Raw genomic sequence first — 27,839 nt, 5'->3', positions numbered from 1 at the left:
TGGGTCGAGCCCCGGCCTGTGAATGGAAAGGTCACCGGTTCGATTCCCCATCAGGGCACATGCCTGGGGTGTGGGACCGGTCCTGGGGTGTAGGGGTGTGTGAGAGGCAACCAGTCTGTGTATCTCGCACAGTGATGTTTCTCTCCCTCTCTTTCTCCTTCCCTTCTCCTCTGTCAAAAAATAAATAAAATGTTTTTTTAATAATAAATAAATAAGTCCCGGGAGACTTTTCTATGGAATGTGCTGTAGGATGCTGCAGTGGCCGTCCGCCTTGTCAAGGGCACATCTGGGTCAACTTGGCTGCCTGCCCTTTAGAATTAGAGCCACAGGTCAGATAGCGTACCAGGCATCGCCAGGACCCACTTCCTACATTAACGTACCACACATGTAGTGCTGGCTTCCAGTCTCGTCATTGCTTCATGGCCCACAGTGGCTGCTTGTGCTCCAGCCATCACATGCATGTTTGGCAAGAAAGAGGAAGGAGGGAAAGAACAAGGGCAGAGGTGGTTTCCTCTTGCAGTACCTGTGCTGCCCACCAGGTGAGTCAATTCTCTTCTCTCTTAAACATTTTCTTTTTATTACTTATTTTTAGACAAAGGGGAAAGGAGGGGAAAAAAGAGGGAGAGAAACATCACTGTGTATTTGCCTCTCGTGTGCCCCCTCCTGGGGATCTGGCCTGCAAGCAGGCATGTGCCCTGCCTGGGAATCGAACCTTCAGTCTTCTGGTTTGCAGGCCTGCACTCAGTCCACGAACCACACCAGCCAGGGCTGAGTCAGCTCTCACTGAGGCTCTGACCCTGAAAACACAGCAGGCAGTTCTGCTGACAACTCAGCGGCCCGAACTTCACTCTGTTCCGCTCCTGGTGCGATAGCAGTTTAGCTGAGTGAGCCTGAACAACACAGAGCCCCCGGGGGACAAGATCATGGGTGGCCGCCTCGCGGAGGACCTGCGCAGACTGCTGACACACCCAGAGCCCTGTGCCCAGGTCTGCCTTCCACCTCCAGGTGTCCTCTGGCGTCGGCCGAGGCAGGCCCAGCACGGAGGACACTTCACGAGGTGTGGGAAGAGGGCACTGCCCAGGCCGGGCAGAACTCTCCTCTCTCACTCCATGACATCCGGGCAGCATAAAGCCTGGGCCCCCACTGTGCGCCCCCCACTGTGCGTGGCCCAGCAGTGGGTGGGGCAGGAGCCGAGGCTGTCCTGGCCACTGGGGTGCCTGCAGCAGGCAGCCTGTGGTTTCTGTCTTCCTGGGTGCGCGCCGAGGGTTGGCATCTGGCTTCCTCCTGCAGTACCTGCTGAGCACCTGCTGGCCCTCCTCATGGGCGGGCGCAGCCAGGACACAGGCTGGGGAAACGGGGGGAGCGGGGACCCCAGCCCTTCCCTCTCCACCTTTCCCGGGCGCTCCACACAAGAACCAGTGAGGCGGGTGGGGGGGGGTGCGGGGACGACAGACAGCTGGGCTGGGAGTAAATTTAACTTGCCGGAACTGCTGGCCAGAGAGCTGCCAGGCGCGGGGGTGGGAGGGGAAAGTTCAAACAGCCTGGGGAGCGGGGGTGGGAGCGCAGAGGGTAGTGTGATCAGTGTGATCCATTTCTCTTCCTGCCGGCGGGAGGGGGCTGGCGGCGGGGACCCGCTCCGCTCCTGGCAGGAGTGCCTGTGTTCTGTAGGGCGGGGTAGGAGACAGTAGGCATTTGGGTTCTCCTGGGGATAGGCATACTCCCCTCCCCACCGTTCTATCCTTTCCATCCGTGGGAGAGGAAGGCAGGGGCGGGAAGGTGGGGGGAGGGGGGCAGCCAGCCAGGCATGCCCCAGGTCTGCCCTCACGGCACACGGTGGAGGGATGACAGGGGTCCCAGGAGGCTAGACCACCACCTGGGAGTGTCAGGGCTCACAGGGGGGCAACCTGGGTGGCCCTGGGCGGGGGGCGGCTCTGGACTCAGTGGGCTACTCTACTGTTACCATTTGAAATTCTCAATTTGGGGGAGGGACCCATGTTTTCACTGAACACTGGGCCCCCCATTCTCTAGTCATCCAAAGTGAGGAGGGCTCGGGGCAGGATTTGGGTCCAGGCTTGTTCCCAGGAAGAGGCAAAGGGGCTGATGCGGGGCCGCATGTCAGCACCGCCCCTGCCCAGGGCAGGTGGTCTGCCCCAGAGTCCCCAGGCTGGGACGCGGGGAAATCTCAGGATGGGCGCTCCACACGGCACCTAGCTTGGCACCTCTGGTCACTCCCTGGCTTCAGTAACAGCGTGACCTTCCAGGCTCTTAGCCCAGCTGCACATAGTAGGTGCTCACAAAGCTGCCAGAAGTGGGTGGGCCCATCTGTTCTGGGCAGATGGCCAGGGGCGGGGATGAGGCTGGCACCCTCACCCAGCTCCAGACTGGGCGGCTTGCTGAGAGGGAATCTGTGTGAGCCTCAGTTTCCCTGAGGAGCTGGTGTGGGGGAGGACATGGGTGTGGCCCCCCTGTGACAAACAGCTGGTGCCCTGCCCAAACCCTCCTGTGGGGAGCCCCACCCCCAGGCTGACCTCACTTCGAGCTCCAGACAGGCACATGACTGGCACCTGGGTGGGACACAGCGCTTCAGCCTGACTCAGGGCTGAGAGCGGTGGGATGTCAGCCTGGAGGTGCCACATGAGGGGACGGCTGCCTGAGCAGGGAGCAGGCCCAAGCCAAGGGCTGATAGACACGGTCTCTGGTGATAGGCATGGGGCTCCTGGATCAAGCCATGCCTGAAGGAGGTGCACCACCACCTGTGGAGCCATGGTTTTCACGCCCATTGATCCACGGTTTCCATGCCCCCTTCTCCACACATGAGGACAGCTGCTTGTCTGGACAGGCCTCTGGACCCCCCCCCCCCATCAGGGAGCCCCAGGCTGGAACTACCCTCCGGCTGGTGCACAGGTGAGCCATCCAAGGACAGACTCCACCGTGAAGCCCCCGATGTTGCCCCCAGGTGGCCTGTGAGCCCAGGAAGGAAAAGAACCCCCAGGGAACCTCAGCACTTCTCACAGGGACGTTCCCGGCTCCACAGGAGTTCGCCGAGCACACTTAGAAAAGATGAGACTGTGTAACTCCAGGAAAAGGTGGGCCCACACTGAGGTCTGGCAGGGGTGGGGGAACAGGGCAGGGGGGCCTGCGGGAGTGGCAGGCACAACTTTACCCAGGGCCCCACCGTGACAGTGTGGAAGGCAGGGCTCTGGTCTAGGGCTCAGGGCGGGGGCTGCACTGTCCTTGGTCAACACCGGGTCTACGCTTTGCGCTCCTGGCCTTGACCTTTGGTGGCCGGTCTGCAAGGGGAAGCCCAAGGGCGCAAAGTCACCTGGCCAGGCAGGTTCTGAACCAGCCAACCAGCCCCCTAAGCAAAGCCCCAGCAAGACCGAGGAGGGGCTGCTTCAGGGTACCCCAGCCCTGCCGCCCTGGCCCCTCCCCCCTGTTGACCTCCCACCCTGCCTTTGCCTCCGGCCCCACCCAGCCAGGGGGCCGCCCAGGGGAGACGCTTGTTTCCTGTTTCCAGCTGAGATTCCTGCCCAGACGGGCAAGGGGGCCTGACTCTGGAGCCGCCACCTGACCTCTGCCCTGGCCCAAGGTCTGGTGCCACCTTCAGGGCACCGTGGAAGGACAGGGCCTTTTTCTGATCTGACCTGTCCCCACAGAGAGAAGTGGACAAGAGCCAGCTGCCTCCAGGAGCCCGCATCCTGCTCCGAGTCAGAAACATGCCCCCTAAGACACCCAGCCAGGCCCACACGCCACATACAGACATGCACACACACACGGACGCACAGCACGCCCCACTCCGGGGGTCACCCAGCCCCCGGCTTCCTCCCTCAGGGCCCCGGGAGACGCCTCCATTAACTGGGTCCCGCACCCTCCACACTGAGGGAGCAGCTCCCTGTCATCCCCCTGACAGGCGCAGGCCCCCCAGGGAGCAGCCGAGCCCCCAGGGGTGGCGGAGCAGCAGAGGCTGAGCTCTGTCTCCCGCAGAAGCGGCTCCCGTGTGGGCCCCTCCTTGCAGCCCCTGCAACGCCCCAAAGGCTGCCTCTGGAGGGAGTGGGGCCAAGGGCGCCATGCGGGGATGTTGGCCCAGGGGATGGGACTGCACACACGCAACACACATGTGTTCCCACACACAGCGCTGCAGAGACCAGGGGTGACCTGAGGGCTTCTGAGGGCAGGGGCGAGGGGGGCCGTGGGGCAGGTGCCGGGTGGGGCTGATCCTGAAGAGGCCAGGGTGCGACTGTGGGCCTGGGGCCTGCGGAAGGGACGGGGCCACCTCATCAGCACTGTCATCAGGGCCACCCCACCTGGTCACCGTGGGAAGGTCGGGTTGGGACAGCCGGTCCCTGCTCTGGGGCAGCAGCTCCAGGGTGAGGGCAGGACCTCCAAGGGCAGCCAGCGGTGGGCCAGAAGCTGGCCAGGGGTCCAGACCGAAGAGTGGTTTGGCCCCCCAACCAAGGCCACGGGCAGGGATCTTCGGGCTCCCCAGGGGGTCTCCCACACGGTGCTCAGCGCCCGGCCCTTGGCCCCAGGGCCGTGCTGGACTCCTCAGCTCTGCCACAAAGCCGTGTTGGGGGAAGGACAGAGGCCCCTCTCGGGACCCCCAGGATCAGCTGCTGGGGACGACCAGGACTCACCCTGACTGACAGCCCTCCTCTCCATGCTTCCTGTGCCCTTCACAAGGATGGTTCAGATGACCTTGACCCCCGACCCTTGACCCACACTGCTGGAAGCTCAGGCAGCACCACCAGAGCTGTCTGAGCCGTTGGTCCAGGCCCCCTCTGTGAGCTTGCAGCAGTGCCCCTCCCACCAGGTAGCGAAGCAGAGGGTGGGAGTCGCAGGGAGATGGTCCGAGAGCCATCCTGCCAGGAATGAAGGGGACACCGGGGAGGGCAGATGGGAAGAAGGGCTGTTGTCCGAGCCCCTGGATGCAGCCGTGTCTGAAGTCCCCCCTGCCCTGGGTTTTCCCCAATTCAGACAACAAACCCACCACAGCAGCTGTGTCCCCCCGGATCTCCTGTCCTCTCCCTCCTGGGGCCACCTGGACTCTGGCCCAAGTCAGCCCTGAAGGTCGGGTCATCAGACTTTCATTCCAAAGCAGTGGCCTCCAGGCTGATCACGCCCTGCCCCAGAGAGCCTCAGGCTGCCCTGAAGCCAGCTCAGAATGTCATCAGGAAAAAAAAAAAAAGACAAGGAACAAAAAAAGGAAAATCTGCATCTCTGTGCTGAAATGAGCCTGCAGGGGAGAGCAGACGTTGTTCCCTACAGAGGGTCGTGGCAGGGCTGGCCTTGGCCATGTCGGGGCGCAGGACAGCCACGGGCGGCTGGCCTCAGCTACCCAGCTCCTGCATTATTTCTCATTAGTGGGCCGTGTCCCCATGCACAGGGGCAGAGCTCTCGGGAACAGCGCCAGGCCTGCTGTGGTCGGAAGAGAAAGGTTTTTCTAGCACAGGGAGAGGGTGCAGGCAGAGCCTGCTGCCCTGTGACAGCTCCAGACACAGGGGACGCGGGATACAGCGCCCTGCCGGCCTGACACTGGTGACCCTACCTCCTGGTGGCCTGACAGCCTCCTCTGCAGCGGTCCCCTCGGCACCAAGCTGGACGCTCTCCAACGAGAGCACCTCCCCACCCCGCCCCCACCAGCTTCTCCCACCGGCTCTCCGCTCCTCAGCCTCAGTGCCGTTCTCTGGGACGAAGGAGCCAAAACCCCACAGTCAGCCGTGACCCCTGTCTTTCTCTCACACCCCTCATGTGTCAGCTTCCAAAGACCCCCACGGCCCCGGCCAGGTCGCCCCATCAACGGGAATGTCGTCCCATACACCAAAAGGTTGGGGGTTCCATCCCTGGTTGAGGCCCGTGTGGGAAGCAACCGATTGATGTTTCTCTCTCATTCTCCCTTCCTCTCTCTAAAAAAAAGAGAGACAAACACCCAGGACCTGGCCAGGTGCTTGCCCCATCTGCCACCAGCATCCGCAGCTGGAGGACCACACAGCTGCCCCCCTCACCAGAAGGGACCTCTGCACAGCACGCCTTCGGTGCTGTGGGCTCTGTCCCCAGCTCATGGGGACCCCTGCAGGGGTGCCTCTCCCCCGGGGGGGTTGCAGAAGAGGGGACCAAACGGATGATGCTTGTCCCCTCCTCCACCCCTGTCCGGGCGACAGCACCTCAGCCGTCACCTCTGCAGGGGCAGCGGCCGGCCTGGGCCAGGCCCGCGCCCTCCTTCCTTCAGGTCTGAGCTCCATAAACGTTCCTTCCCAGGCTGGGGGGCCTCATGGTCCTGCCACAGTGTCCATCGCACAGGGACACCATGGCACAGAGGGGGCCTGAATCCTGTGTGTGTGCCCCGGCCCCGCCTCCTCCCGCCGATGGGGACAGTCAGCCCCGAGAGAACTGGCTCCTCCTGCCCGCTGCTCCCGGCCAAGGGGCTCAGTACCCCTGGGAGGCAGCGGGAGCTGAGTGCGGAGAGACCCCTGTGGGCCCTTGTCGGGGGACCTCTAACCCTGCAGAGCCTGGAGGGGCCGAGGCACAATTTCCCCAGTAGGTCCCTGGCAGGCTTCCGGGGGGGGGGGGGGCAGGCTACTGGGGGGCCAGGCCGGCTTCCACCCTGGGCCCCGGATGCTCAGACTCTTCTTGCTGGAGACACCACACCAAGTGTCAGGCCGCATCCCGCAGGGCGGCACCCACCTCCACCACTGTGCCCTCAGGAGGCCCTTCTCTCCAAGGGGAGACGGAGGGTCACATGACTAGTGCGTCCTCATCAGGGAAGAGGGCCCCGGGCTGCACGGAACTCCACACCTGTGGGCAGGCTCCAACGAGCCCCCGGATGGACAGGGTGGGGGTGGGGGACGGGCAAACCCACCTCTGAGCAGGTACGTGAGGGCTGTCCAGTCTGCAGGACCCGACCTGGCTACCTCGCCATCAGCCAGCGATTGCTTCTTCTGGAAAACATGCCACACGAGGGGCTCAGCAGGTCTGTGTGGCTGGCGGGGTGGACATTCAGAGGTGCTCGGAGCCCAGAGATATTCTCACCAGGGTCCTTTCAGCAGCCTGAAGTCCCGCCCACTGGGAGGAGGAGTCCCCTGGGCCCACGTGGCAGGCTCTGCTGAAGTGGGGGCTAAGCAGCACAGGGGCCCCAGGCCCAGCCATGTGCCCTCCTGCCCCCAGTGCCTGGCGCCTGCAAATGTATCACCTAGGACTGTGTGCGCGGGCCACTCCCTCACAGTGATGGCAGGTGCTCAATGGTTGGCTCGGCGAGACCTGAGGACGGATGGATGGACAGTCACCCCGTTGGTGGGCAAGCTCACTCCTGAGGGTGGGCTGCAGGCTCTGGTTTGGCTGACTGGCTGGGGGTGGAGGGCGAGTGGGGCATTCACCCACCACCCTCCTTGTTGGGCTGGACATGTCGCTCCCCAAACACCGGCTGTTTCAACGATGGAGAAGCTGGACCGCTGACCACTCCCTCCGTGGGGGTCGGGGTGAGCCGTGAGTAGGGGCCCGTCCTCTACCCCAGCCCTCCGCCAGCCTTTTCAAGGGTTCCCGCCATCCTGGGGCCTGGATAGCTACTCTTTGGGAGAGATGGCTTCAAGGCAAGATGCCCTTTGGACACTAGACCCCAAGGGTTGGTGCACTTGCTGGCCTCAGGGGCCTTGACCTCAGGGCTTGGCCAGGAGTGTGGCCATTAAGAGAGGGGCACTAGCCTCATGTGACCTTGGGCAGTGGTGTCCAGCTCCATACAGGGCCCCCTGGTCCTACCCACGTCCCAGGGCGATCGGGGGGCTAATGAGGGCATGCATGTGAGGGCCAAGAGGGGGCACTGACCCCTGGGCCAGCCTGGCCCTCTCCTGAAGGCCTTGATCCACAGAGGAAGGTCTCTGGACCCTGAGTCTCACAGCTGGACCCCCAGAGCCTGGGGCCAGCTGACCCCAGCCCCCACTCCAGCTGCTGCGGGGTGAGAGGCCACCAGGGAGAGCCCCAGAATACTGACTTTAAGGAGCAGCCAGCCGCCAGGCGGACTCCCCCTTGACTCGGCCCTTCACCCCGGACGGTAAGCAGCCACACACATTCCCCAAGGTGGCACCCCAGCCCGGGCAGGGCGTCCCAGCCAGTGAGTGTATGAGCCTCCCAAGGCCAGGCCTCAGGGAGAAGCAGGGTCCGGTGGGGTCCAGCCGTGGGGAGCGGGAGACGGAGCAAACCCAGGTCCAGAGGCTCAGGGAGGCTTTATGGAGGGAGCCCTGGGTCCAGCCGCCCTCACAGACCACAGGAGGGCTTGTCACCTCTGCCGGAATAGGTGCCCAGTCCCCACGTGGCAGCGCCCACCCATCACATGTGGTGTGTGTGGAGGGCTGGCCGCTGGGGGAGTGGGTCAGGGGAGCAGGCCCTGCTGGTGGGCAGGAGGGGCACGGCTGGGTCCTCCCAGGGCTCGGGGAGGGTGAGCCAGAGCCGCCTGTGGCGCCCCAGCACAGGCTGTAAGAAGAGATGGAACAGTGGGTCCCCCTCAGCGGGGTCTGGGGGCTCCTCCCCGCGGCCAGCCCAGCCCCCACTCTCCAAAGTTTCGGAAGCACTTGGCACAGAGGAGGGACGGTCCTGTAGGACCTGGAACCTGCCGTGAGCACAGGAGGACAGCGCAGTGTGGACCAGCGCCCCTGCCCGGTGTCCCCGCCCCCACCCACAGGCAGACGCGCCCCCTGCGGCGTCTCTGAGGCCCCGGTGGTCGGCGGCGGGAACGGAGAGTCCCTGCTTCCCTCCCCTCCGACGCTGCTGCCTTCGCTGTGGCTACTTGATGCGTGTGCCTAACTGCCGTTGCGATCGCCCAGACTGACTGCTGACTGGCTGTTTCCCTGGTCTGTGGGTGTCCACGTGTGTCTGTTTGTGGGCGTGTCTGTCCGTCTGGCTGTGTCTGCCGCGGAATCTGTCCTTGACCCTGTCTGTCCGAACGTGCCTCAGAGGAGGGGCGCGGCCTTTCTTAGCGTCTCCTCCCCCACCCCTCCCCGCAGGCGCTAACGCAGCAACAGCCGCCGCCTGGCTGCGCCCTAGCGCAGGGACCTGGTCTGTCCACGCAGCTGTGACCACGCCACCGCGTTGTCCGCTGGGGGGCCTGGAGCTGGGCTCCGAGCTTCGGGCTGCTCCCCCCTCAACCCGAGGCCCCCCATCTGCGCCCCGGTGGGGTGGGCGCGCTCCCCTCTCCGCGGGGTCTGCTGGCCCCTCGTCTTTCCTTATGTAACTCCACATTTTTCTGCGCCTTGTGGGTCACCCTGGGCTCTGTGCTGGGCCTTGCCCGTGGGAAGACTGAAGCCCAGAATCCCACGCAGATGGGGAGCGGAGCGGACGGGCCAGGGCGCAGGCCCTTGAAGACCCCTCCCATCCTTTTTCTTAAAGACCTTTCTTCCCTCAGACCCGCTTGACCCAAGAACGAAAAAGGAGGGTCCAGCGCCGCAGGGGCCCCTGAACGCAGGTGCAGGCGCTCTCCCCACCCCCACTCAGGGTCCCCACAGTCCTCCCGGCTGCCGACAGGCGCCAGCCCCTGATCCCCGGGGCCGAGAGGGCACGGGGCAGGCCGAGCGGCCCAGAGACCCGACCCTGTGCGCAGGGGGTCCGCTGACAGCACAACAGCCCCGCCCCCGCCACTCCCGGCCCGGCTCCCAGCCTGCAGCCGAGCGCACCCGGGCTGGGCTCCGGCGGCCGGTGGGCACGCGGCGCTGTCCGTGGTGCTGCCGGCGCCGGGAGGGGCGGGGGCGGGACGAGGGCGGGGCGAGGGCTGCAGCCAATGGCCGGGGTGCTGCGCGGGGCTGGGCGGGCTGGGCACCGGGCGCACTTGGTAGCGCGCTGCGCTCGGGGCGCACAGTCGCTCCGGCAGTGGCTTGGGCTCTGGTTCTGCTCCTGCCCCGCTTCGGCTGCAGCGGTCGTGCCGCTGGCCCCACTTGGCTCGGAATCTGCCCGTTCCCTCGGCGCCGACCGCCCCGGCCTAGGCGCCCGCGGACCATGCGCGGGGCATCCCCCGGGGAACCCGGCCCGGCCGAAAGCCCGCAAACACCAGGCTCCCGGCCCCAGGCCCCTCCCGGCCGGCCGGCCGTCGGTCCTCACCCTGCCCCGCGCCCCGGCGCCGCGTGAACCGGCGGGGCCATGGAGCGCGCGCCACCCGACGGGCCGCTGAACGCGTCGGGGGCGCTGGCTGAAGAAGCGGCGGCGGCGGCGGCAGGGACGCGCGGCTTCTCCGCCGCCTGGACCGCGGTGCTGGCCGCGCTCATGGCGCTGCTCATTGTGGCCACGGTGCTGGGCAACGCGCTGGTCATGCTCGCCTTCGTGGCCGACTCGAGCCTCCGCACCCAGAACAACTTCTTTCTGCTCAACCTCGCCATCTCCGACTTCCTCGTGGGTGAGGCCCCCAACCCCCGCCCTTGAGCTCCCCGCCCGCCCCGAGAAGCGGGAACTGGAGCGCTGAACTAGGGCGCCTTTTGCTAGGGCACACGCCCCTGTAGGGGGCCCGGCCTGGGGAGGGCACGTATAAGACTCGTGGGCGGGTGGGAGCGGGCTAGGCGCCTTGCCTCCCTGCCGCGGTAAGGAGGCTGGGGTGTGACGTCCCTGGGGAAGGGGCCAGAGCAAGCGGCCGCCTGGAGAGGCGCAAGGCGCAGCGGCCTCGGGTGCAGCACTGGCTCCTGCAGTAGCCAAACAAAGGCTGTGGCGGACTCAGGATGGGCGGAGGGGGCTGGGGTGAGGTTTGGCGGAGTGGACATGGAATGGGGGGGTTGAGAGCCGTGTTGGGGGAGGGGGCCGTGGGAAAGGCAGGGGTGGGGGTGGGGAGAGGCTCCCGGGAGCGGGCTCTCACGTGTCCGAGCTGCTGCCGGCTGGGAGGCGGGGCGCGCCCGCGGTGGGGGCTGGAGCGCCAGACACCTGTTGGGGCTGCGAGGAGGAGCGTCTGGGAGACGCTCCAAGCAGGGCTTGGCAGTGGCCAGTGCCCTGTGAGCCGAGGAAAAGCGTTCCTGGTTTCTCGGCTGTGGGGGGAAGGCTGTCGGAAGCCTGGATGGGGTCCGGCATCCAGCCGGCCAGAGGAGACAGAGAAAATTCTCCTTCTTCCTCCCTTTGGGGACTGGAGGGCTGGACGGAAAGAGGCCTGGGAAGCATGGAGTCCAGGATCAGAGGCTCACTGTACCCAGAGGCCCCCGGCTCCCCGCAGGACCTTTCCTCCTACCCCCAGATCCAGGGGACGCTAGTGAAGCTGGGGCCTGGGTGGAGGGGAGTGTCTAGGAGACTGGGTGGGGCGGGCGAGTAAGGTGAGGTTGTGACAGCCAGCACGCTTGCCTGGGCGCCGAGGCGGGTCCGAGCCCAGCAGGGCCCAGCACGGCCGCTCTTGCCCACAGGAGCCTTCTGCATCCCCTTGTACGTGCCCTACGTGCTGACCGGCCGCTGGCCCTTCAGCCGAGGCCTCTGCAAGCTGTGGCTGGTGGTGGACTACCTGCTGTGCACGTCCTCCGTCTTCAACATCGTGCTCATCAGCTACGACCGCTTCCTGTCCGTCACCCACGCTGTGAGTCGGGGTGCGGGGGCCGCGCTCACGCCCTGGGGGCCGGGGGTCAGCGGTGGCCCAGGAGGCATGTGGCAGGGGATGGCCACTTCTGAGTGGCGGGCACGGCCGGTGAGCTTGGTCTCCGCCGGCCTCACACCTGACATGCCGGCCCCTGTAGGGCCACTGCCCATTCAGCTGCCACATGCTGCCCCGGGACAGGTGGCAGGCAGCGTCTGGACCTGCCATCTGATGTCCCTCTTCTGGGCAGGTTCAAAGTCCTGGGAGCTGAGGGCGGGTCTGGGCCAGAGGCCCTTGGTGGCACGACCCCTCGTGTGTGTCTCTGGGTGTCTGGGTCTGTGTGCCCCGGAGCTCCCGGAAAGAAGACGTTGTCGGTTCCTGGCTCTGTAGGTTTCTAGGAGCCGGGGCCCCGGGCTGCCAGGGTGCCTGGTGCTGGAGCATAGGTCTGTCCTTGTCCTTTTGTCTTCTCCTCGATGGCTTTATCTGCCACCCCACAGGCCCTCTGCTTGGGAGCCACATGTGTCCCGTCTGGGGAGAGCATGGGGTCCGGTCCATAGGCCTGGCTCCGCCTCCCTAGTCGGTGCGCCTGGCCTGTCCCTCCCTGGCTGAGCCACCAGGAAAGAACGTGGGAACAGTAACAGGGCCACTGAGAGGGTTAAAATGAAGCGATATCCAAAAGGCGTCACACACGAAACCCAGTGCCCTGTGGGTACTCGGGAGGCAGGGAGGACAACAAGCACCTTTGGGGACACTGCAGTTGGGGGGTGGCAAACATGCCACAGCCTGGCCGCAGGACAGTGTGACAGGCATCAGCCAGCCCAGGGCTCCTTGGGGGAGGGGAAGGTCAGGGGCAGAGAGGAGAGGAGCCGGCCCTGCCGTCCTGCGGCAGCCGGTGGCAGCCAGCTGGCCCGGGCTCGGTCCCTTCCCTCCTGACCCCACGCACCCCACCGCAGGTCTCCTACCGGGCCCAGCAGGGGGACACTCGGCGGGCGGTGTGGAAGATGGGGCTGGTGTGGGTGCTGGCCTTCCTGCTGTACGGGCCGGCCATCCTGAGCTGGGAGCACCTGTCGGGCGGCAGCTCCATCCCCGAGGGCCAGTGCTACGCCGAGTTCTTCTACAACTGGTACTTCCTCATCACGGCCTCCACGCTCGAGTTCTTCACCCCCTTCCTCAGCGTCACCTTCTTCAACCTCAGCATCTACCTGAACATCCAGAGGCGCACCCGTGACCGGCTGGACGGGGCGCGCGAGGCGGCCGGGCCAGAGCCCCCGCCGGAGGCCCAGCCCTCTCCACCCGCTGCGCGTGGCTGCTGGGGCTGCTGGCAGAGGGGGCGAGGGGAGGCCATGCCCCTGCACAGGTGCGGGGTCGGGGAGGCGGTCCCCGGCCCCGAGGCCGGGGAGGTGGCCCTGGGGGGCAGTGGCGGGGGCACCGTGGGCTCGCCCACGTCCAGCTCGGGCAGCTCCTCGCGGGGCACAGAGCGGCCTCGCTCTCTCAAGAGGGGCTCCAAGCCCTCGGCGTCCTCGGCGTCACTGGAGAAGCGCATGAAGATGGTGTCCCAGAGCATCACCCAGCGCTTCCGGCTGTCGCGGGACAAGAAGGTGGCCAAATCGCTGGCCGTCATCGTGAGCATCTTCGGGCTCTGCTGGGCCCCGTACACGCTGCTGATGATCATCCGGGCCGCCTGCCACGGCCGCTGCGTCCCCGACTACTGGTACGAGACGTCCTTCTGGCTGCTGTGGGCCAACTCGGCGGTGAACCCCGTCCTCTACCCGCTGTGTCACTACAGCTTCCGCCGCGCCTTCGCCAAGCTGCTGTGCCCCCACAGGCTCAAGGCGCAGCCCCACAACCCCCTGGAGCGCGGCTGGAAGTGAGCTGGCCGCTCCCCCAGGCCGCGCCCCGCCTCCCGGGCAGCGGCCTCCGAGTGTGAGCCCTGCCTCGTCCTCGGCCACTGCCCACCGCACGGGGGGCCTCTCTTGGACCAACTGCCTGCACTGGGGGCGGCTCGGTGGGTGGGCCGAGCTTGCTGCCTGAACTGGCATGGGGGTGGCCTGTGCTGCCCCCAAGTCCTAGGTCCACCCCAGGAAGGTCTCAGTCAGTGTCCACGCCCCCAGACAGTGGTGGCCAATGCTGTCCACCCTTCGCACAACTGCTGCTTGACGCTCTTCCCAAAGCAAACGCTTGGTGTGTGCTCCGCGCTTCCTGGCCTAGGGGTCTCGGCCCACCGTGGGCGCGTCCCACACATACTGCACACACCTGGGCACGCGGGTCTGCCCTCCCTGCCCGCTCCCCACGAGCCCGGGCCGCCAGTCCTGCTGCCGGCCATCCCCTGCTTCAGTCCGGGCCCAGCTCCTCCAGCCCCCTTGCCTCCGGCACCCACAGCCCCAGAGCGCCAACGGCACCCGGGCACTCGCTGCTGCTCCGCTGTTCCATTCTGGGCGTCTCGGGAAGACAAAGAAGAAAACACATCTGTGAACTCGCTGTTCCTTGGATGTTTAATCAGGAGACGAGACTGCAGAGCAATCCGGCAGGATTGGCAGGTGTGGGCTCCCACGCCCTCACGCCTCCGGCTCATTTCCGGCGGGGCTGCGCCAGCTGCTCCCGCCCCCTGCCCCCCGACTGGCGGCTCCGGGAGCGGCCGAAGCTGGACGCCCGCCTGGCGGCTCCACCGGCCTGTCCTGGGACTGGCGGTCTGCGAGGCCCCGCCAGCCCTGCCCCGGGGGTCCTGAGGCGCGTGGGGCAGTCAGAGGGGACGGGAGCTGGGGTGCCGAGTGGGGGGCCGCTTTGCCATGTCTTCCGCACCGTGGCCCCCTGCATGCCCGACCTGCCCTGCGCCCGCTGTACCGGCCCTGCAGACCCCGAGGCCCTCGATAAAGTGTATTTTTTATTGGTGCTGATTCCTGAGAACTTTGGTGGGGGGGTGGGATTCAGTGGAGCCCTAGGGACATGAGACCACTCAGCGGGTGGCCCGAGACACAGGCCTGCCCCTCCCCCAGTCTCAGTATTCTCTTCTAATGGGGGGACCGCTGCGGGGCGGGGAGCAACCCTAGCAAGGGACACCCTACTAGGGTTACTCTGGGCCAGCATACTTAGGAAGGGACGGGCACCCAGGAGGGCCCCGCCCCCCGGCCCCACCTGCAAGCAGCCTGCTGCCCCCAGAGGCTGTCATTGTCTGGCCACCACCTGGCATCTGGGGCGCTGCCAGCGGTGTGGGGGCCGGAGCTGAGCCTGAGGGCTGGAGAGGCACATCTGGTGGGGGGGCTGCCGGTGCAAAGGCCCAGAGGCAGGACTGAGGGTGCCGGGTGGGTGGGGAGAAGCGCCCGACCAAGGGCCCCACTCTGGGGGGCTGCACTGCACTTCCGAATATTCCCCAAGAACCCCGAAAACCTCCTCCAGGTTCCTCGGCTGGCCCCCACCCCGCCCCCCGCCCCTGTCCACACACCCTGGACCACTCTGGTCCCGACGGGCCCCTCCCTAATGACTGCTGGCTCCCCTGGAGGCTGGGTGCTGTCTGGAGCGTAGGTGGCGGAGAGCCCAGGGTCTGGTGGTGTGGGGATGGTGGCCACCACCGTCTCCGGGCCCAGAGTTCAGGGGAGCCCCTGCGCGCAGCTCTGCCCGCTGACTAGCCACGGGCAGCCCCGCCGGCCCCAGCCTGAGCCCCCTGCCAGCCGCCCTGCAGCCCAGCGCCGCTGAGCAAGGACAAAGGACCGCTTTCCTTGCCGACGGCACCGCCAGGGCACTTGCCGCCCCTCCGCCCAGCCCGCTAAATGGCTACAAATTGGAGGATAAAAGCACAGGCTTTCAAGCAATTTTGCCTTCAATCTCTGGAAAGTGCCGCTGGGCTCCTGCTTGGGGACGGAGCTGAGGAGGGACTGGCCCTGGCTCTGCAGCAAACACACACGCCAGGGGCCGTCCTCCTCCAGCCCACGCCGGCCGGCTGCAGGCAGAGCCTGATCTGCCCTGCCTGCCCCCCGCTGCGGATGTTTACTGAGTACCTACTGTGTGCCAGGTGCACAGTGAGGAGGCACATACACAAACAGGAAAGCCGGTGGCTCTCACGGGGCGGGGGCCAGAGGAGCGGCCCAGCTCACGTGCATGCGGAGGGGGGAGCCTTTCTGAGGAGGTGGGGTTCCACGCACGGCTGTGGCTGCCGGGTGGGGGTGGGGGCGGGGGCGGCTCCCTGAGAGGCACAGGGCGGGTGCTCACCGAGGCCCGGGGCTGGCACGGGCTGCAGGGGCCCCAGGAAGGGCTTTTGGGCACGTGCTGGGTGAGGGCCCTTCCCCGTCTGGGACCAAGACCCTAAGTTCTCCCGGTGCCCAGCAGACAAGCCCTGATCCTTCCTAAAAAGGCCCAGTTAATCATCTGCCTTTGGGGGGCAGGGCCACGCTGGAGGGGGCTGGGCTCACCCTGACGGGGCTCCTGGAACCCCGAGATGTGGAGGCCCACACCTCCCTGCACTCCGCCATCCCCGCCTCGACTGCCCTGGGGTACCAGGACTCCCCACCACCGTGCACGGGAGCACCGAACTGCCTGTGGACGCCCACTAGGGGCGCACTCTCAGCTCTGCTGAGGGGAGAACTGGGGTCCCAAGGGGGGGGACACAGCTCCGCCCCGCAACTCGGCAGGCGCCGGGGCCAGGACGCCACCTGCCCCTCCGCTGGGTTCTCCCTTGGGCACCTTCCCGGTGTCCCCCAGGGTGGGAGCCGAGTGGGGAGACGCGTCCCGGAGGCTCATCCTGGGACAGCCCCCAGGAGCCTGGGCACCGAGCTGGGCCTGCGGGCCTCACAGAAGGACGCTGTCCCCGGGGAGCAGACCCCCGCCCCGGGGATGCTGCAGTTGGGAGTTTGTCCGGCAAACCCTGCGGGGCACAGAACTGTCCTTCAGAGAGAGAAGAAAGGGACGTGAGGAGGAGGAGGGCGGCTGTTGTGGGAAGTGCACTGAGCTAAAAATGCATCTGACACCCCAAAGTCACACCGGTTTCCAAATCCAGACAGACTCGAGGACCTTTAAGAGACTGCACTGTGGATGCTGGGCGGTCTTCACAGTGTCCAGCAGACCCTGGCTCCCAGCCGTGGGGGCAGCACACCCCCGTGTGGCAAAGTCTGGTTCCTGAGATGCCGGGAGGGCAGGCAGGGGCTGTGCTTCCTTGAGGACCCCTCCCCGGTGCCTTCAGGGCCGGGCTCCTTTTGAATGGTGTCCACACCATTCTGCCGAGGGGCAGCGGGAAGCAGCCAGGCCCGCAGGCTCCAGGCAGGACGCACCAGCTCCTGCAGGAAGACGGGCAGAGCCAAGGCCGCGGGGTCTTCTGGCCGGTGCCTGCGGTCCCGGCTGCCGGAGGGGTGAGGGGGCTTCCCACAGAAGGTTCCAGGCCAGAGGAGGCATGTCGTCCTCTATTTCCCCTTCCTGCACTTGGGAACAGGTGTGTGCCCACTTGTTACCTGAGGCCACACGACGACAGAACGGGAAGGCGGAAGCAACAGCCTCCACAAAGACCAGGGGAGGACTGAGAGCTGCCAGAGGCCTGTGGGGGGCTTTGGGGGGCTCTGCTGCAGCCCCAGGCCTCTTGTGGCCCTGGGGGAGCCCTGGAGTGTGGACACAGGAACTCTGGAAATGGGGGTGCTGGGCCGTAGGGCTGACAATGGGGGAACTTAGGAAATCCTGCACCCCAAAGCCTGGGTCCCCTTCCTCAGCTGCCTGGCGAGAGGCTGGGGCTGCCACCCACAGGACGGGGGAAGGGAGGTGGGACCGACAGGGAGGGGCAGGCGCTGTGCAGGCGCTGTCCCACACCCAGAAGCCGAGGGAGAATGGGATGACCGAGGGCGAAGTGGGGTCAGCTGCTGGGCATGACCCCATGTGCACGCCAGGCCAGCCTCCCTGCGGACCCAGGCCACCAGGGGAGGGGCAGGGGAACGGCAGAGAGCAAAGTCCGTGTCCACAGTGACAGGTGGACAGGTAGTGGCCAGGCTGATAAAGAAGCTGTGGCCTAACAGTGTCCGGGTGGATGACTGTGGCGGAAAGGGCCAGAGGGAGGTGGTGGGGACAGGGTGTTAGCGGCACAGGACAGTGTTTCTGGTGTCACTCGGCACCCACCACCTGCCACTTACACACCTTCCAAAGAAAAGGAGCCCAGCCACACCTGACACCGGCCACCAGCCACTCCCCTATTCCACAAGCAGCCGCGGCGCCATGGCCGGGACAGGACAGAGACCCTGCCCCCCTCCTGGGTGCTCCTGTGGGCGGGCAGCTTAAATGTCCCCTCCGCCCAGCACTGTGGTGGGGACGCAGCCACTAGGATGAAAGAAAGGCCCCAGGCAACTCTCCCAGCCCCGGCCGGGCCTCTGTGAGAAAGTCTCTGCTCTCCTCAGGCCCAAGCAGGTGGCCGGGTGTGGGGACCACCTCCCAGAGCACTCGAGCTGACCCTGCCGGACAGCGCCTGACATGGGGCAGGTGGGAAGCCCGTTCCCGGCATGCTGACTGCTCCAAGCAGGAAAGACACCCCAGGACCCCGCGGCTGATCCCTGGGTCCCAGGCCCATCCTCCCGATGCCCTGCCGTTCACTCCGCTGCCTTCCCGCAGGACCCCCGGGGACAAGTCAGCAGCATCAGACTTTATTGGGGAAACAGTGACTGTGTTTTGTGGGAGTGAAAGAGCGGCGGCAGCTGCAGCCCAGCTGTCCTCACGGGCCTGTGGTCAGTGGGCAGGGCGGCCTCTGGTGCCCCCAGCCTCCCAGCGGTCACTCTGCCGAGACTGGCCAGCCCCCTAAAGCTCTCCTGAGCCATCAGGAAGGTGGGGGGGGGCAGCGGGGGCCCAGCCGCCCTCTGTCTACCGCCGCTGTACGGACCAGGACCGGATATTGGGTGCGCTCAGTCGTGACGCCAGCACCGGCTCGGCTCCTGAGCTCGGTAGCCGGGGGACAGCAGGGTTCACCTCCCTGCAGCTCCACAAGCTGCGTCGGAGAGGTGCGTGGCACCTGCAGACGGGGCCTGTCCCCAGATGCTCTGTGGCCATGGGGACAATGGGGGACTCACGGGCCCACCTGGGGCAGCCGCCGTCCTGCAGGCTAGTGCTGAGAGCCGCGAGGGCGCCCCCGGCTCCAGTCCCGCCAGGCCGATGCCCTGCACACCCGAAGCGCGGCCCCTGCTGCATCGGGCACCAACCACAGGGACAAGCCCGTCCCGCCAGTGAGAGAGCAGGCAGGCTTTGGGGCGGTGGCGGGCGGCCGTGCAGAGCAGGGAGGCGGCCCTGCAGCCCCGAGCCGCCACGGGGTCTGCTACCACCTGAGTGGCTGGCGGCCCTGTGCCAGCTCGGCGGCCGTGTGTGCGTCGTGCAGCTGTTTGAGGCACAGCAGCAGCCCCTCCAGGTTCTCCCCAGTGACGGCCGACAGGGCGATGGCCGTGCCGCCCAGGCGGGCCTGCAGCTCAGGCAGGTTGGCTCGTGCCTCCGGCAGGTCAACCTTGTTGGCGATGACGGCCTGTGGTCGCTGAGACAGGCCTTGCTGGTACTTCTCCAGCTCGAACTTCAGGTCCTCGAGCTGGGCCCAGGGCTCCGGCGCCGCCAAGTCCAGCACGAACAGCAGGAAGCCGCAGCGCTCGATGTGCCTGAGGAAGGCCAGCCCCAGGCCCCGGTTCTGGTGGGCGCCTCGGATGAGGCCCGGCACGTCGGCCACTGCGAGAGACGGGCAGGGTCCGCAGGGTCTCAGACACTCCCTTCAAGGGACACCTTAAACCTCAGTCATCTGCTTTACTGCCTCGGTGACTCTCAGGCTGATTGCCACCGAGGCATTTCAGCTTTGAATTTCACATAATGCCAAGAAATATCTGGGTGACAGGCAGTGACGGGCCCTTCTAACAAGGGAAATTTATTCTCTGGCATTGCACCTTCCGGTCCTTCTGGCCTCAAATGTGATTTTAAACAGGGGAACCGGCTCCCTGAGGCCCTTGGCTCCCAACGGACGCCCGCACAGAGTGTGGGGTGAACAGGAAGTGCCGTGGGGACGGCACGGCCACCCAGAAGGCCTGTCGCTTTCCCAGGACGTCACCTCCTGGGAAGCGTCTCCTCCTGTCGGGGCGGGAGCGGGAATGCCGTGAAAGCAGGAGTGGCCTCTATGCCCCCCTCGACCGAGCGCCCGAGCTCGGGAGCGAGGTGAAGGCGGCGAGAAGGAGCCGCCACCTCAGGATAGAAATGCGCACACGGGGCCCCAGGCTGCGGGGACAGAAGCTGGGCGGGTGGGAGGCAGGCGCACACCCTGGTGGGGATATGGACCTGCGGGCTGTCAACCACTGGCTCCCCGATTCACAGACTCCAAGTGGCCCACCTCACCCAGCCCTCACTTCCGAGAGGGTTCTGGAAGCCCACCTGCTATCTGCTGGTGGTCCTCATAGTGCACGATGCCAACGTGAGGCTTCAAGGTCGTGAACGGGTACGCAGCCACGGTGGGCTTCGCGTTCGAAATGGCCCGGAGGAGCGAGGACTTGCCCGCGTTGGGGAACCCGACCTGCCAGACAGGGGACACGCTGCCGCCTCCTCCGTCTGAGCCAGACCGAGGCTGGGGTGAGTCTTGGGGCCGGGCGCCGCCAGGGCGAGGGCATGGGGCGGCCGGAGGAGGGGAGTGGCTGGTCCGCCCCCCGGAGCCAGTCTCCCACGGCCCCCCCACGGGGGCTCCCGGGGATGCCCACCATGCCAGCGTGGGCCACGGTCTTGAGCTCCAGCGAGAGGACCCGCTCCTGCCCGGGCTCCCCGGGGGTGCAGGTGACGGGTGCGCGGTTGTCGTTGGCCAGGAAGAAGCGGTTGCCCTTTCCTCCGGCCCCGCCCAGGGCAGCGACGTACTCGTCCCCCGGGTGCGACAGGTCGGCCACCACCTCGCTCCCTTCCTTCACTAATGTGCCCATGGGGACCTGGGGAGAGAGCGGGTCGTCGGAGGGGACCAGGTGTGTTTTCCCAGCTCAGGGCGGGGACGGGTTGGGTGGGGGTGGGGCAGGCAGAGCCAGGCACCCTCCACGCAGCTGGGGTTCCGGGAAGACGTCCCCGCCCCCTGAGGATAGAAGCACAGGTGGCTGTTCACACAGCGCCTCTGCCCCGCGAGGTGAGCTGGCACATCGGGAATCCTAGCTAACTGGAGAACGGGGACCCTCCCTCAGAGGGCCCCGGGTGGGGACGGAGGGTGGCTCTTGGGCAAGGCCAGAAGGACAGGGCCCCACAGGGTCCCTCTTTGTACATGCAGTGGCTCTGTGACTCCCGGGGGGCCCACGCACACAGGTGTAAAGTCAGTGTGACGCCCGGGCCGAGGCTGTGCCATGGGAGACAGCTGCCAGGTGGAGGCCGCAGCTCTGGGGGCACAGACGGACCCGGGGAGCCCGGTGGGGGCCAGACTCGTGCCAGGCAGGCGCGGCTGGGGCTCACCTGGACGTAGAGGGCGGCACCGCCTCGCCCGAAGCAGTTCTTGCTGCCACCGTCTTCTCCGCAGAAGCCCTGGTACTGGGACAGGACCGAGGACAGGGACTTCAGCTGCCGATCGACTGGAATTAGAGGGAGAAGCCTTCCTGCTCCTCTGCTCCACAGACGGGAGGGCCGCACACTGGCCCCGCCCCCCGTGCGCCTCGGGGCCACCACGGACACACCCGGTGACGGAGGGCGAGAAGTCCCTGGGGCGGCCACGGGCCACTTCACGAAGCTACACGCTCGCCTTCTTGCAAAAAGTGCGATTTCTGAAGAGTTCAAAATCAGCCGTGCTGTCGACTTAAAGATAGCTACTCTGCTATGCTGTGAATGTTTACGGTGCTAAAACAGCTACTTCACTGTGACGGTGTTGACTGAGTCTCCAGTTTACTGAGCCTCTGTGCTCAGAACGGGCTACGTGAGGACACCGCCCCGGCACCCACATCTGTCCTGTGCCTCGCTGGAACTTGGGGATCCTGAGAGGAAGGCTTCTCTGTGCACTGGAGATTAAAATTTAAAAATCCCCTACTATCAACATTGGGTTTCGGTGCATTATTTAAATGTGAACATCTACATAATTTAACAAAAATGATGCCGTCCATCAATTTTTGACCTCAAGGTGCCATCAGGATAAGAAGGCCCAAGCTCCCCGCCCTGAGTCACACGCGCCAGCCCGAGCTGCCCCCTGGCACCTGCCTTTCAGGATGACATGGCCGCCGCTGCCGCCGTCGCCCCCGTCGGGGCCCCCGAACTCCTTGCGGGGCTCGCTGTGGAAGCAGCTCGCTCCGTCGCCTCCTCGGCCCCCCCGGACCAGCACCCGGCGGTGGTCTACGAAGTGTCTTTTCTGCAGAGAGCACAGCGCCGGGCACCTGTCACTCACTCCGCCCCCCCGACGTGCACCTCGGCCGCCTGCAGTGGGCTTTCCAATGGGAGGTGTCTCTGCCGGCCCCTGGGGGGGGGGCTCAGTCTAGCTCGGAAGCCGACACAAAGCAGGTTACTTTTTAATCACTGTCCGCTCACAGGACGGCACGGTTGGCCACCAAGGTCCCAGCCAGCGAGCCATTCGTGCTGGGCGCCGGCATCGTCTGGCCACCACCCGGCCCCTCCACCCACTCCTTTATCAGCAGACCTTTCTTTTTTTAAGAAAACACAAATATTTAAAGATTATTTGGCACCACCACGTGGAAAAACCTTGAATTGCTATTTTAAAATTACTGACTTCACCGTCTGCCAACATCACCAAAATCACCCTGATGAGCCCAGGGGGTGGGGGAGGGCCAGGCCTGATGTCCCACACTGTGAGGGAGGCGACGCCGCGAACACTGCCCGGAGTCCCGCTTCGGGGCGAGCGAGGTGGGGCCGAGCGGAGGCGCAGCTCCCTGAGTTTGACTCGAGCGCGGGCACGTCCTGCGGAGCCAGGGAAGACCTGTGCAGAAGGCCCGCAGGCCGTGGGGAAGAGCCCCGTCCGACCTGGAGCGCTGTCCCTGCACCTGGACAGCCTCTGCAGAGCCCAGGCCCTTGTTCCTTTTCAAGACCCACCTGTGTCCCTTCCATGGCGCCATCAGACGCAGGAAGATGCCAGAGACAGAAGGGAAAACAGCTTCCCGTGGGGGAGCTGCAGACAGGCCCCGCCCCACCGACAGGCTCACCAGTTTCTTCTCGGACAGCAGCTTCTTCCCGGGGGATGCCTTGTCCCGGTCCACGCAGCTGAGCGCCAGCCCCCGGGGGCTGCTGGGCCGAGGGAGGGGCTGGCGGAGGGCTGCCCCAGAGGACAGAGTCCAGTGCCCTAGGCCCTCCAGCACACCCCAACATCCTGCGGAGAACAGCCTTGAAGACATCATGGCCCTAACAAGACAAGTCAGATTGGCAAAATAAGGGTCCTGACCCTCAAGTAAATTAAAACCTTACTGTGTGTTTCTGAAACAGAAAAGTAAGTGGAGATTGTGATGCTGGCCTGTCACGCGGCACAGGGGAGCCTGATCCATGGGGTCCATGGGCCCGTCAGCCCGTGTGCCACTGAGGGGCAGGACATGTGTGTGAGCACACGGGGTCCACCAGGGCCCTCCCACGCCCGGGGACCCTCCCCACGGGCCACCCGCCCGCCATCCGCTGAGTGAGAACCTTACGTGGGGAGCCTGAGCCTGGGACCAGAGTCTTGTAAAAGGACCCCTTTCCCCGGATGTGCTGCCGTCACCTAGTGCAGTTTAAACATCAAACTGGAGAGGCAGCGACTCTCTGAACAACCCAGCAGGCAAAAGGAGAAACCCAAGGAGAAATCGGAAAATATTTTGAGCTGCGTAATCACGAAAGAAGAATGTACTAGGGTTATGAGGTGTAGCTCACGTGGTGCTTGGAGGGGAACTCACACGGTTGCCCCCCCACCCAGGGGGACACGTGCCAAGACCCCCCAGCGGTGCCTGAACCCTTCCTTGCATAGTCTGGAGCCACGGACATACTGTGTTTCTTCTTACAGTGGGCACCTGTGACCAAGTTCAGTGTGTACACTAGACACAGTGAGGGGCTAACAACAACTACCAGGCAGAACCACCGTGACAACACGCATGAAGTCACATGATGGTGCCCCCCCCCATAACTAAGGCGGTTACTATGGGGCCGATGGTCAGGCCACGGGGACGCTGGTCCAAGGGACGGTTCCCATCTCAGGCGGATGGACAGCAAGAGATCTCGTCATGCTGCTCAGAACAGCACGCAGTCTAACACTCGCGAGTTGTTCACTTCAGGAATTTTCCGTTTACCATTTCTAAACATCAATGGACCATGGGTGACTGAACCCTGGAGCGTGAAATAGGGTCAGGGAGGAGGAACCGTAGCTGTAAGTGCTTCTGTGAGTTAACGAGAGGACCTGAGATCAACAACGTAAGGTTCCAAGCCAAGACAGCACAGATAGGAAAAGTAAACAGGAGGGAGGAGATGGTAAAGACCGGAAGCAAACCAAACAGAAAACCGACAGACGGGAAGACGTACAGCAGCCCCCGCCCGGCCCACTGACAATACAGGCAGAGCCTCGAAGGCCTCGCCAGAGGGATGGAGAAAGTAAGAGGACAAGACTGACGATGCCAGGAACAGAGAGAGCGTCACCAGCAGGAGCCCCGCACACAGCAAAGGGTAGAAGGACACCGAGAAGGGCCAGAGCCCATAGACTCGGCAAGTCCTGTGGGGCTCTCCTGAGAGAGACGCCTTCCCACCCGGACCACGAAGAAACAGACACCTCCGCTGTCACCCTCCTCCTCCAGGAGTTGGAGTGGTTACGAAGGAACATTCCCCCAAAGAAAATGCCAGACTCGGGCTGATTCTCGGGTAAATATTCAAGGAGGCAGGGACAGCGACCTGCTGTGAACCATTTCAGGGAACAGAGGACATGAGACCACACCCGACCCATGTCACGAGGTCAGAGGAGCCCAGGACCCAAAGCCAACGTCACAGAAAGGCGGTCACAGGCCACAGCCCACGTGACCACCGATACAGATGACCCTGACATCACTGTGTCCAGATGCGTCCAGCAGACGTACCTGAAGACCACGCAGGATGACCCTGGGACACAAGATTCACCAGCAGTCAGACCCCACACTGGCCACACGTGTCGGACAGATGCCACACCCACTCGTGAGCAGAGACATGAAACCTAACTGGGAGTGGAGGGGACACTGTCACCCCGACAGAGGCCCACAACCCATGCCATGCTCACTGCCCAGCGTCCAGCACTGCACACACTGCCCTTTGACTCGTTTTAGAAAAAGACAAACTGCAGAAGGTGTTTCCATAGGAATCTGTAAAACTCGACCGGGACATGTGAACTGAGCAAGGCCGCAGGTCACGAGGGTGGCAGAGGAAACCAACCGCCGTCTCACAAGTGAGCGGAACACACCTGCACTGGCGGAAGGTAACACCAGTCACAAAGAGGTTCCTGCAAACAAGTCCAGTGACGAACATTCGAACCCTCTGCCTCCCTGTGTGCAGGATCCGGGCCTGGCTGTCTCTCAGGGGTTAGGTCATCGAGTCCTCCAAGCAGCTTGGTAAAGAAAATGAGGGGGCGGGTGGGGCGTGCTATCGGGTTCGGTGAAACTCTTGCTCTCCCTCCCCCCCCCTTCCCTCAAAAAAAAAAAAGAAAATGAGGACACTGAGGTCCAAGGGAGCACAAGGGACCTACCCCCGGACTGTGGGATGGGATGGGCGGGGGCGGAGTGTGAAAACGGTGGCTGGAGGAAAGAAAAACCCAGCTCACTGATTGGCAACACCGCTGCTCGGCCCGCTGGGAAGCCACGCCGCCGCCGCCACAGTGTCGGACACCAGGCCCCCAGCCCCGAGGACATGAGACCTGAAGAAGGAGGGCAGACAGCAGGTGGGCAGCTGATCCACGGCAAGGCCAGCCAGCGGCCTGCCCTCTGACCCTCCCCATTTCAACTGCACCTGCACCTGCAGCGCCCCCTGCCAGCTGAACACATTCAGCCGTGCCTCGTGCTGCCATCTAGTCTTCGTTGTCCTTCTAATGCTGCACCTACACCGTCCAATTAGCTGCCCACCAGCCCTACGGGGCTACTCAGGTTAAGCCAGGGGTGCCAGACTCATCTTCACCGGGGCCACACCAGCCTCGCAGTTACCTTTGAAGGGCCAAATGTAATTTCAACTCCTTAACAGTCAAGAAGCAGTTACATTTATACAGTCCTAAAGTTATTTCGGCCCTTTGAAGACAACTGTGAGGCTGATGTGGCCCCCGGTGACGAGTTTGACACCCCTGGTTTAAGTCAATTAAAATTTTAAAGAATGCAAAACCTCAGTTCCTCATTCCAAGCACTCACAGCCACGTGTGGCCGATGGGCACCGACTCGGACAGCCCAGATGGGAAGGTGTCCGCAGCCACAGAAAGCCCTACAGGGCTGCGCCGGTCTACACTGACCACCTACACTGCACGGTGTGAACTCAGAGCAGTGAACTCAAGATTCATCTGTGGGCGGCCGTCTCCCCAGCTGGGGAAGCCAAGCCTGTGCAGAAGCCCAGGTCAGAATCAGATGAACCTGGAACGCAGGATGGGGCTTCGGAAAGGCTGCCCGCAGCAAGTCAACACGGGCGAGGGCTGCACTTCATGAACTGCTTTGTTCTGTGCAGTGTGAGGCTCAGATCTGCTGGGCCGAGGCAGCGACGATCATTTGCCAGGAGCCCCCGCTAAACCTTACATGGAAATTCACAGGCTCATTCCTCACAACAGCCGCAGGAGGGGCAGCAGTGCTCCCTTGCTTTCGGGCAGAGACTGGAAGGAGGAGCAGGAGGCCGGGAGGGGGACTTCTCAGCCCCTGCCCCACCAAGCCCACACTGAAGGGGAGCCCTGTATGCCCTGCGGTCTTCTGTAACTGCCCCTCCCCTCAGGCTCAGCATCACTGCTCCAGGCTGAAACACCACCTCCGCTGCCCCACACTCTCCCTTAAAAACCCTCTTTAAGTTATTTTATGCCGTGGGGTCATGGCTCCTGACCTATACATCTTTTTATGCCCATTTTAAAGCAGGGGATGCTGAGACTCAAGGGAAGCAGATGGTCCAAAGCCCTCTCGCCTCACCGGCAGGGTGCTGAGCTGAATTTCACAGTAGGAATCTTCAAAGTGTAATTATGCACACACAACCACCTCAGGAGGGTAATTTCAGAAAAATCAAATGGCTCTGAGCATTAACCTACGTGGAAAAGAATCACACTCGGCTTCCCCTCCTTCCCAAAGCACAGGCAGATCCCCGCCAGCTGACTGGTGTGAACGCGAGACCTGTCTGCTGCTACACAGACCTACAGAGTGAGACTGCGGGCCCCGCGTGGAGGGCTGCATTGGCAATAAAACTTTATTTTTGTCTAACGAAATGTTTATCAGAACTTCGTGCGTGTTTGCTGACGTTCTGTGCCATGGGTTTTAAAGACACATGCAGCCCTGGCTGGTGCGGCTCATTGGACTGAACCCCGACATGTGAAGGATCAATGGTTAGATGCCGGTCAGGGTACCTGCCTGGGGAGCGGGCTGCACCCACTGTGGGGTGGGGGTGGGGGAGGCGCGCGAGCGAGAGGCAACCCATCCTTGTATCTCTCACACACTGATGTTTTCCTCCCTCTCCCTCTCTCTAAAAAATAAATAAAATCTTTAAAAAACGCTCAGAAGAAATGTTGAGGACCGCGGACCAAAGGAAACGCCCCACTCTTTAAGTTTGTCTGCGCGCACCGAAGGAGGAAGGAGATGTGACCCGGCACTCGGAACCCACGGACCGGTCGCTCGCGCGCACCGCCGGGACACCGGACCGGCTCTCGCCCGCGGTGACCGTCCCTCTACATGCAGGATGGAGATGGCGAGTCATCCGGGCGGCGCCGCTGGAGCCTCTTTTGGGTCCCTCCGTCCTTCCGGCGTCCCCCCACACCCACTCGAGCCCCCAATGCCACGGACCCCTCGCTCGCACTCACCCACGGGGGAGGTCACATCACTTCCGGGGTCTCGGCCGTCGCTCCACAACAACTTCCGGGGCCGGCCGGGGCCGCGCCTGCGCAGGGCGTCTTAAGCGCCCCGGCCCGGACCTTGGGGTCGCGAGACCCGGGACCAAATCGGGACGGCGGTAGACCGGGCCTGGCCGTCCAGCGCCGCTCCCTCCAGCCCCAGTCCACCTTCTCAGCGCCCCCCGCCTCGGCCAGCGGCCTGCTCGCTGGGTCCTCGTCCTAGGTCAGGTGTGGTATCGGATTACCTCCCCGGCCCCTCCTTGTCACCTAACGCTGTGGACTCAGCGCCCGGGGTCAGCTCCCTGCCACCGCGGGCTGTTTTTTGCACTGGACAGCCTGCCCTCAGGCCGCCGGTGGCCCGCTGGACACTGCCCAGGAAACAGGTTCACCTGGGAGGCGACCCTCCGTGGAGAC

General features: G+C 64.5%; 2 protein-coding genes across 5 annotated transcripts; one reads left to right on the top strand and one right to left on the bottom strand.

The window, feature by feature from the left end:
• Positions 1-9,906: 9,906 nt before the first annotated feature.
• On the top strand, positions 9,907-14,365 carry HRH3 (histamine receptor H3). Its single transcript, XM_037153545.2, has 3 exons — positions 9,907-10,369; positions 11,352-11,518; positions 12,469-14,365. The coding sequence occupies exons 1-3, from the start codon at positions 10,117-10,119 to the stop codon at positions 13,384-13,386; spliced, it is 1,338 nt and encodes a 445-aa protein (XP_037009440.1). The 5' UTR covers positions 9,907-10,116; the 3' UTR covers positions 13,387-14,365.
• Positions 14,366-18,104: 3,739 nt separating this feature from the next.
• Positions 18,105-27,473, bottom strand: MTG2 (mitochondrial ribosome associated GTPase 2). 4 transcript variants are annotated; one of them, XM_053671068.1, is made up of 7 exons: positions 27,396-27,472; positions 22,597-22,792; positions 21,640-21,791; positions 20,912-21,027; positions 20,188-20,406; positions 19,868-20,041; positions 18,105-19,177 (listed from the first exon to the last, which is right to left on the bottom strand). In XM_053671068.1, the coding sequence occupies exons 2-7, from the start codon at positions 22,786-22,788 to the stop codon at positions 18,783-18,785; spliced, it is 1,248 nt and encodes a 415-aa protein (XP_053527043.1). In that variant the 5' UTR covers positions 22,789-22,792; positions 27,396-27,472; the 3' UTR covers positions 18,105-18,782. The 4 variants fall into 4 exon arrangements, with proteins under 4 accessions (XP_053527043.1, XP_037009450.2, XP_053527044.1 ...); XM_037153555.2 differs by having other exon boundaries at positions 19,868-20,006; positions 21,644-21,791; XM_053671069.1 differs by lacking the exon at positions 27,396-27,472 and adding an exon at positions 27,160-27,364.
• Between the last annotated feature and the right edge of the window lie 366 nt (positions 27,474-27,839).

The sequence above is a fragment of the Artibeus jamaicensis genome, unplaced genomic scaffold, assembly GCF_021234435.1.
Source record: "Artibeus jamaicensis isolate MK-2021 breed Jamaican fruit bat unplaced genomic scaffold, CSHL_Jam_final contig_685, whole genome shotgun sequence".
In the NCBI taxonomy this organism is placed as follows: Eukaryota; Metazoa; Chordata; class Mammalia; order Chiroptera; family Phyllostomidae; genus Artibeus; species Artibeus jamaicensis.
The sequence above is the reverse complement of the archived record's forward strand: the minus strand, read 5'-3'. Positions and strand labels throughout refer to the sequence as shown.

Coding starts and splice junctions, on each gene's coding strand:
- MTG2 (XM_053671068.1), bottom strand. CDS start 22,788: ATGATGTCTTCAAGGCTGTTCTCCGCAGGATGTTGGGGTGTGCTGGAG. Junction 21,028..21,639: donor CATGTCATCCTGAAAGGCAG/GTGCCAGGGGGC, acceptor CTCTAATTCCAG/TCGATCGGCAGCTGAAGTCC. Junction 20,407..20,911: donor GTGCCGCCCTCTACGTCCAG/GTGAGCCCCAGC, acceptor CTCTCTCCCCAG/GTCCCCATGGGCACATTAGT.
- HRH3 (XM_037153545.2), top strand. CDS start 10,117: ATGGAGCGCGCGCCACCCGACGGGCCGCTGAACGCGTCGGGGGCGCTG. Junction 10,370..11,351: donor CATCTCCGACTTCCTCGTGG/GTGAGGCCCCCA, acceptor TCTTGCCCACAG/GAGCCTTCTGCATCCCCTTG. Junction 11,519..12,468: donor TCCTGTCCGTCACCCACGCT/GTGAGTCGGGGT, acceptor ACCCCACCGCAG/GTCTCCTACCGGGCCCAGCA.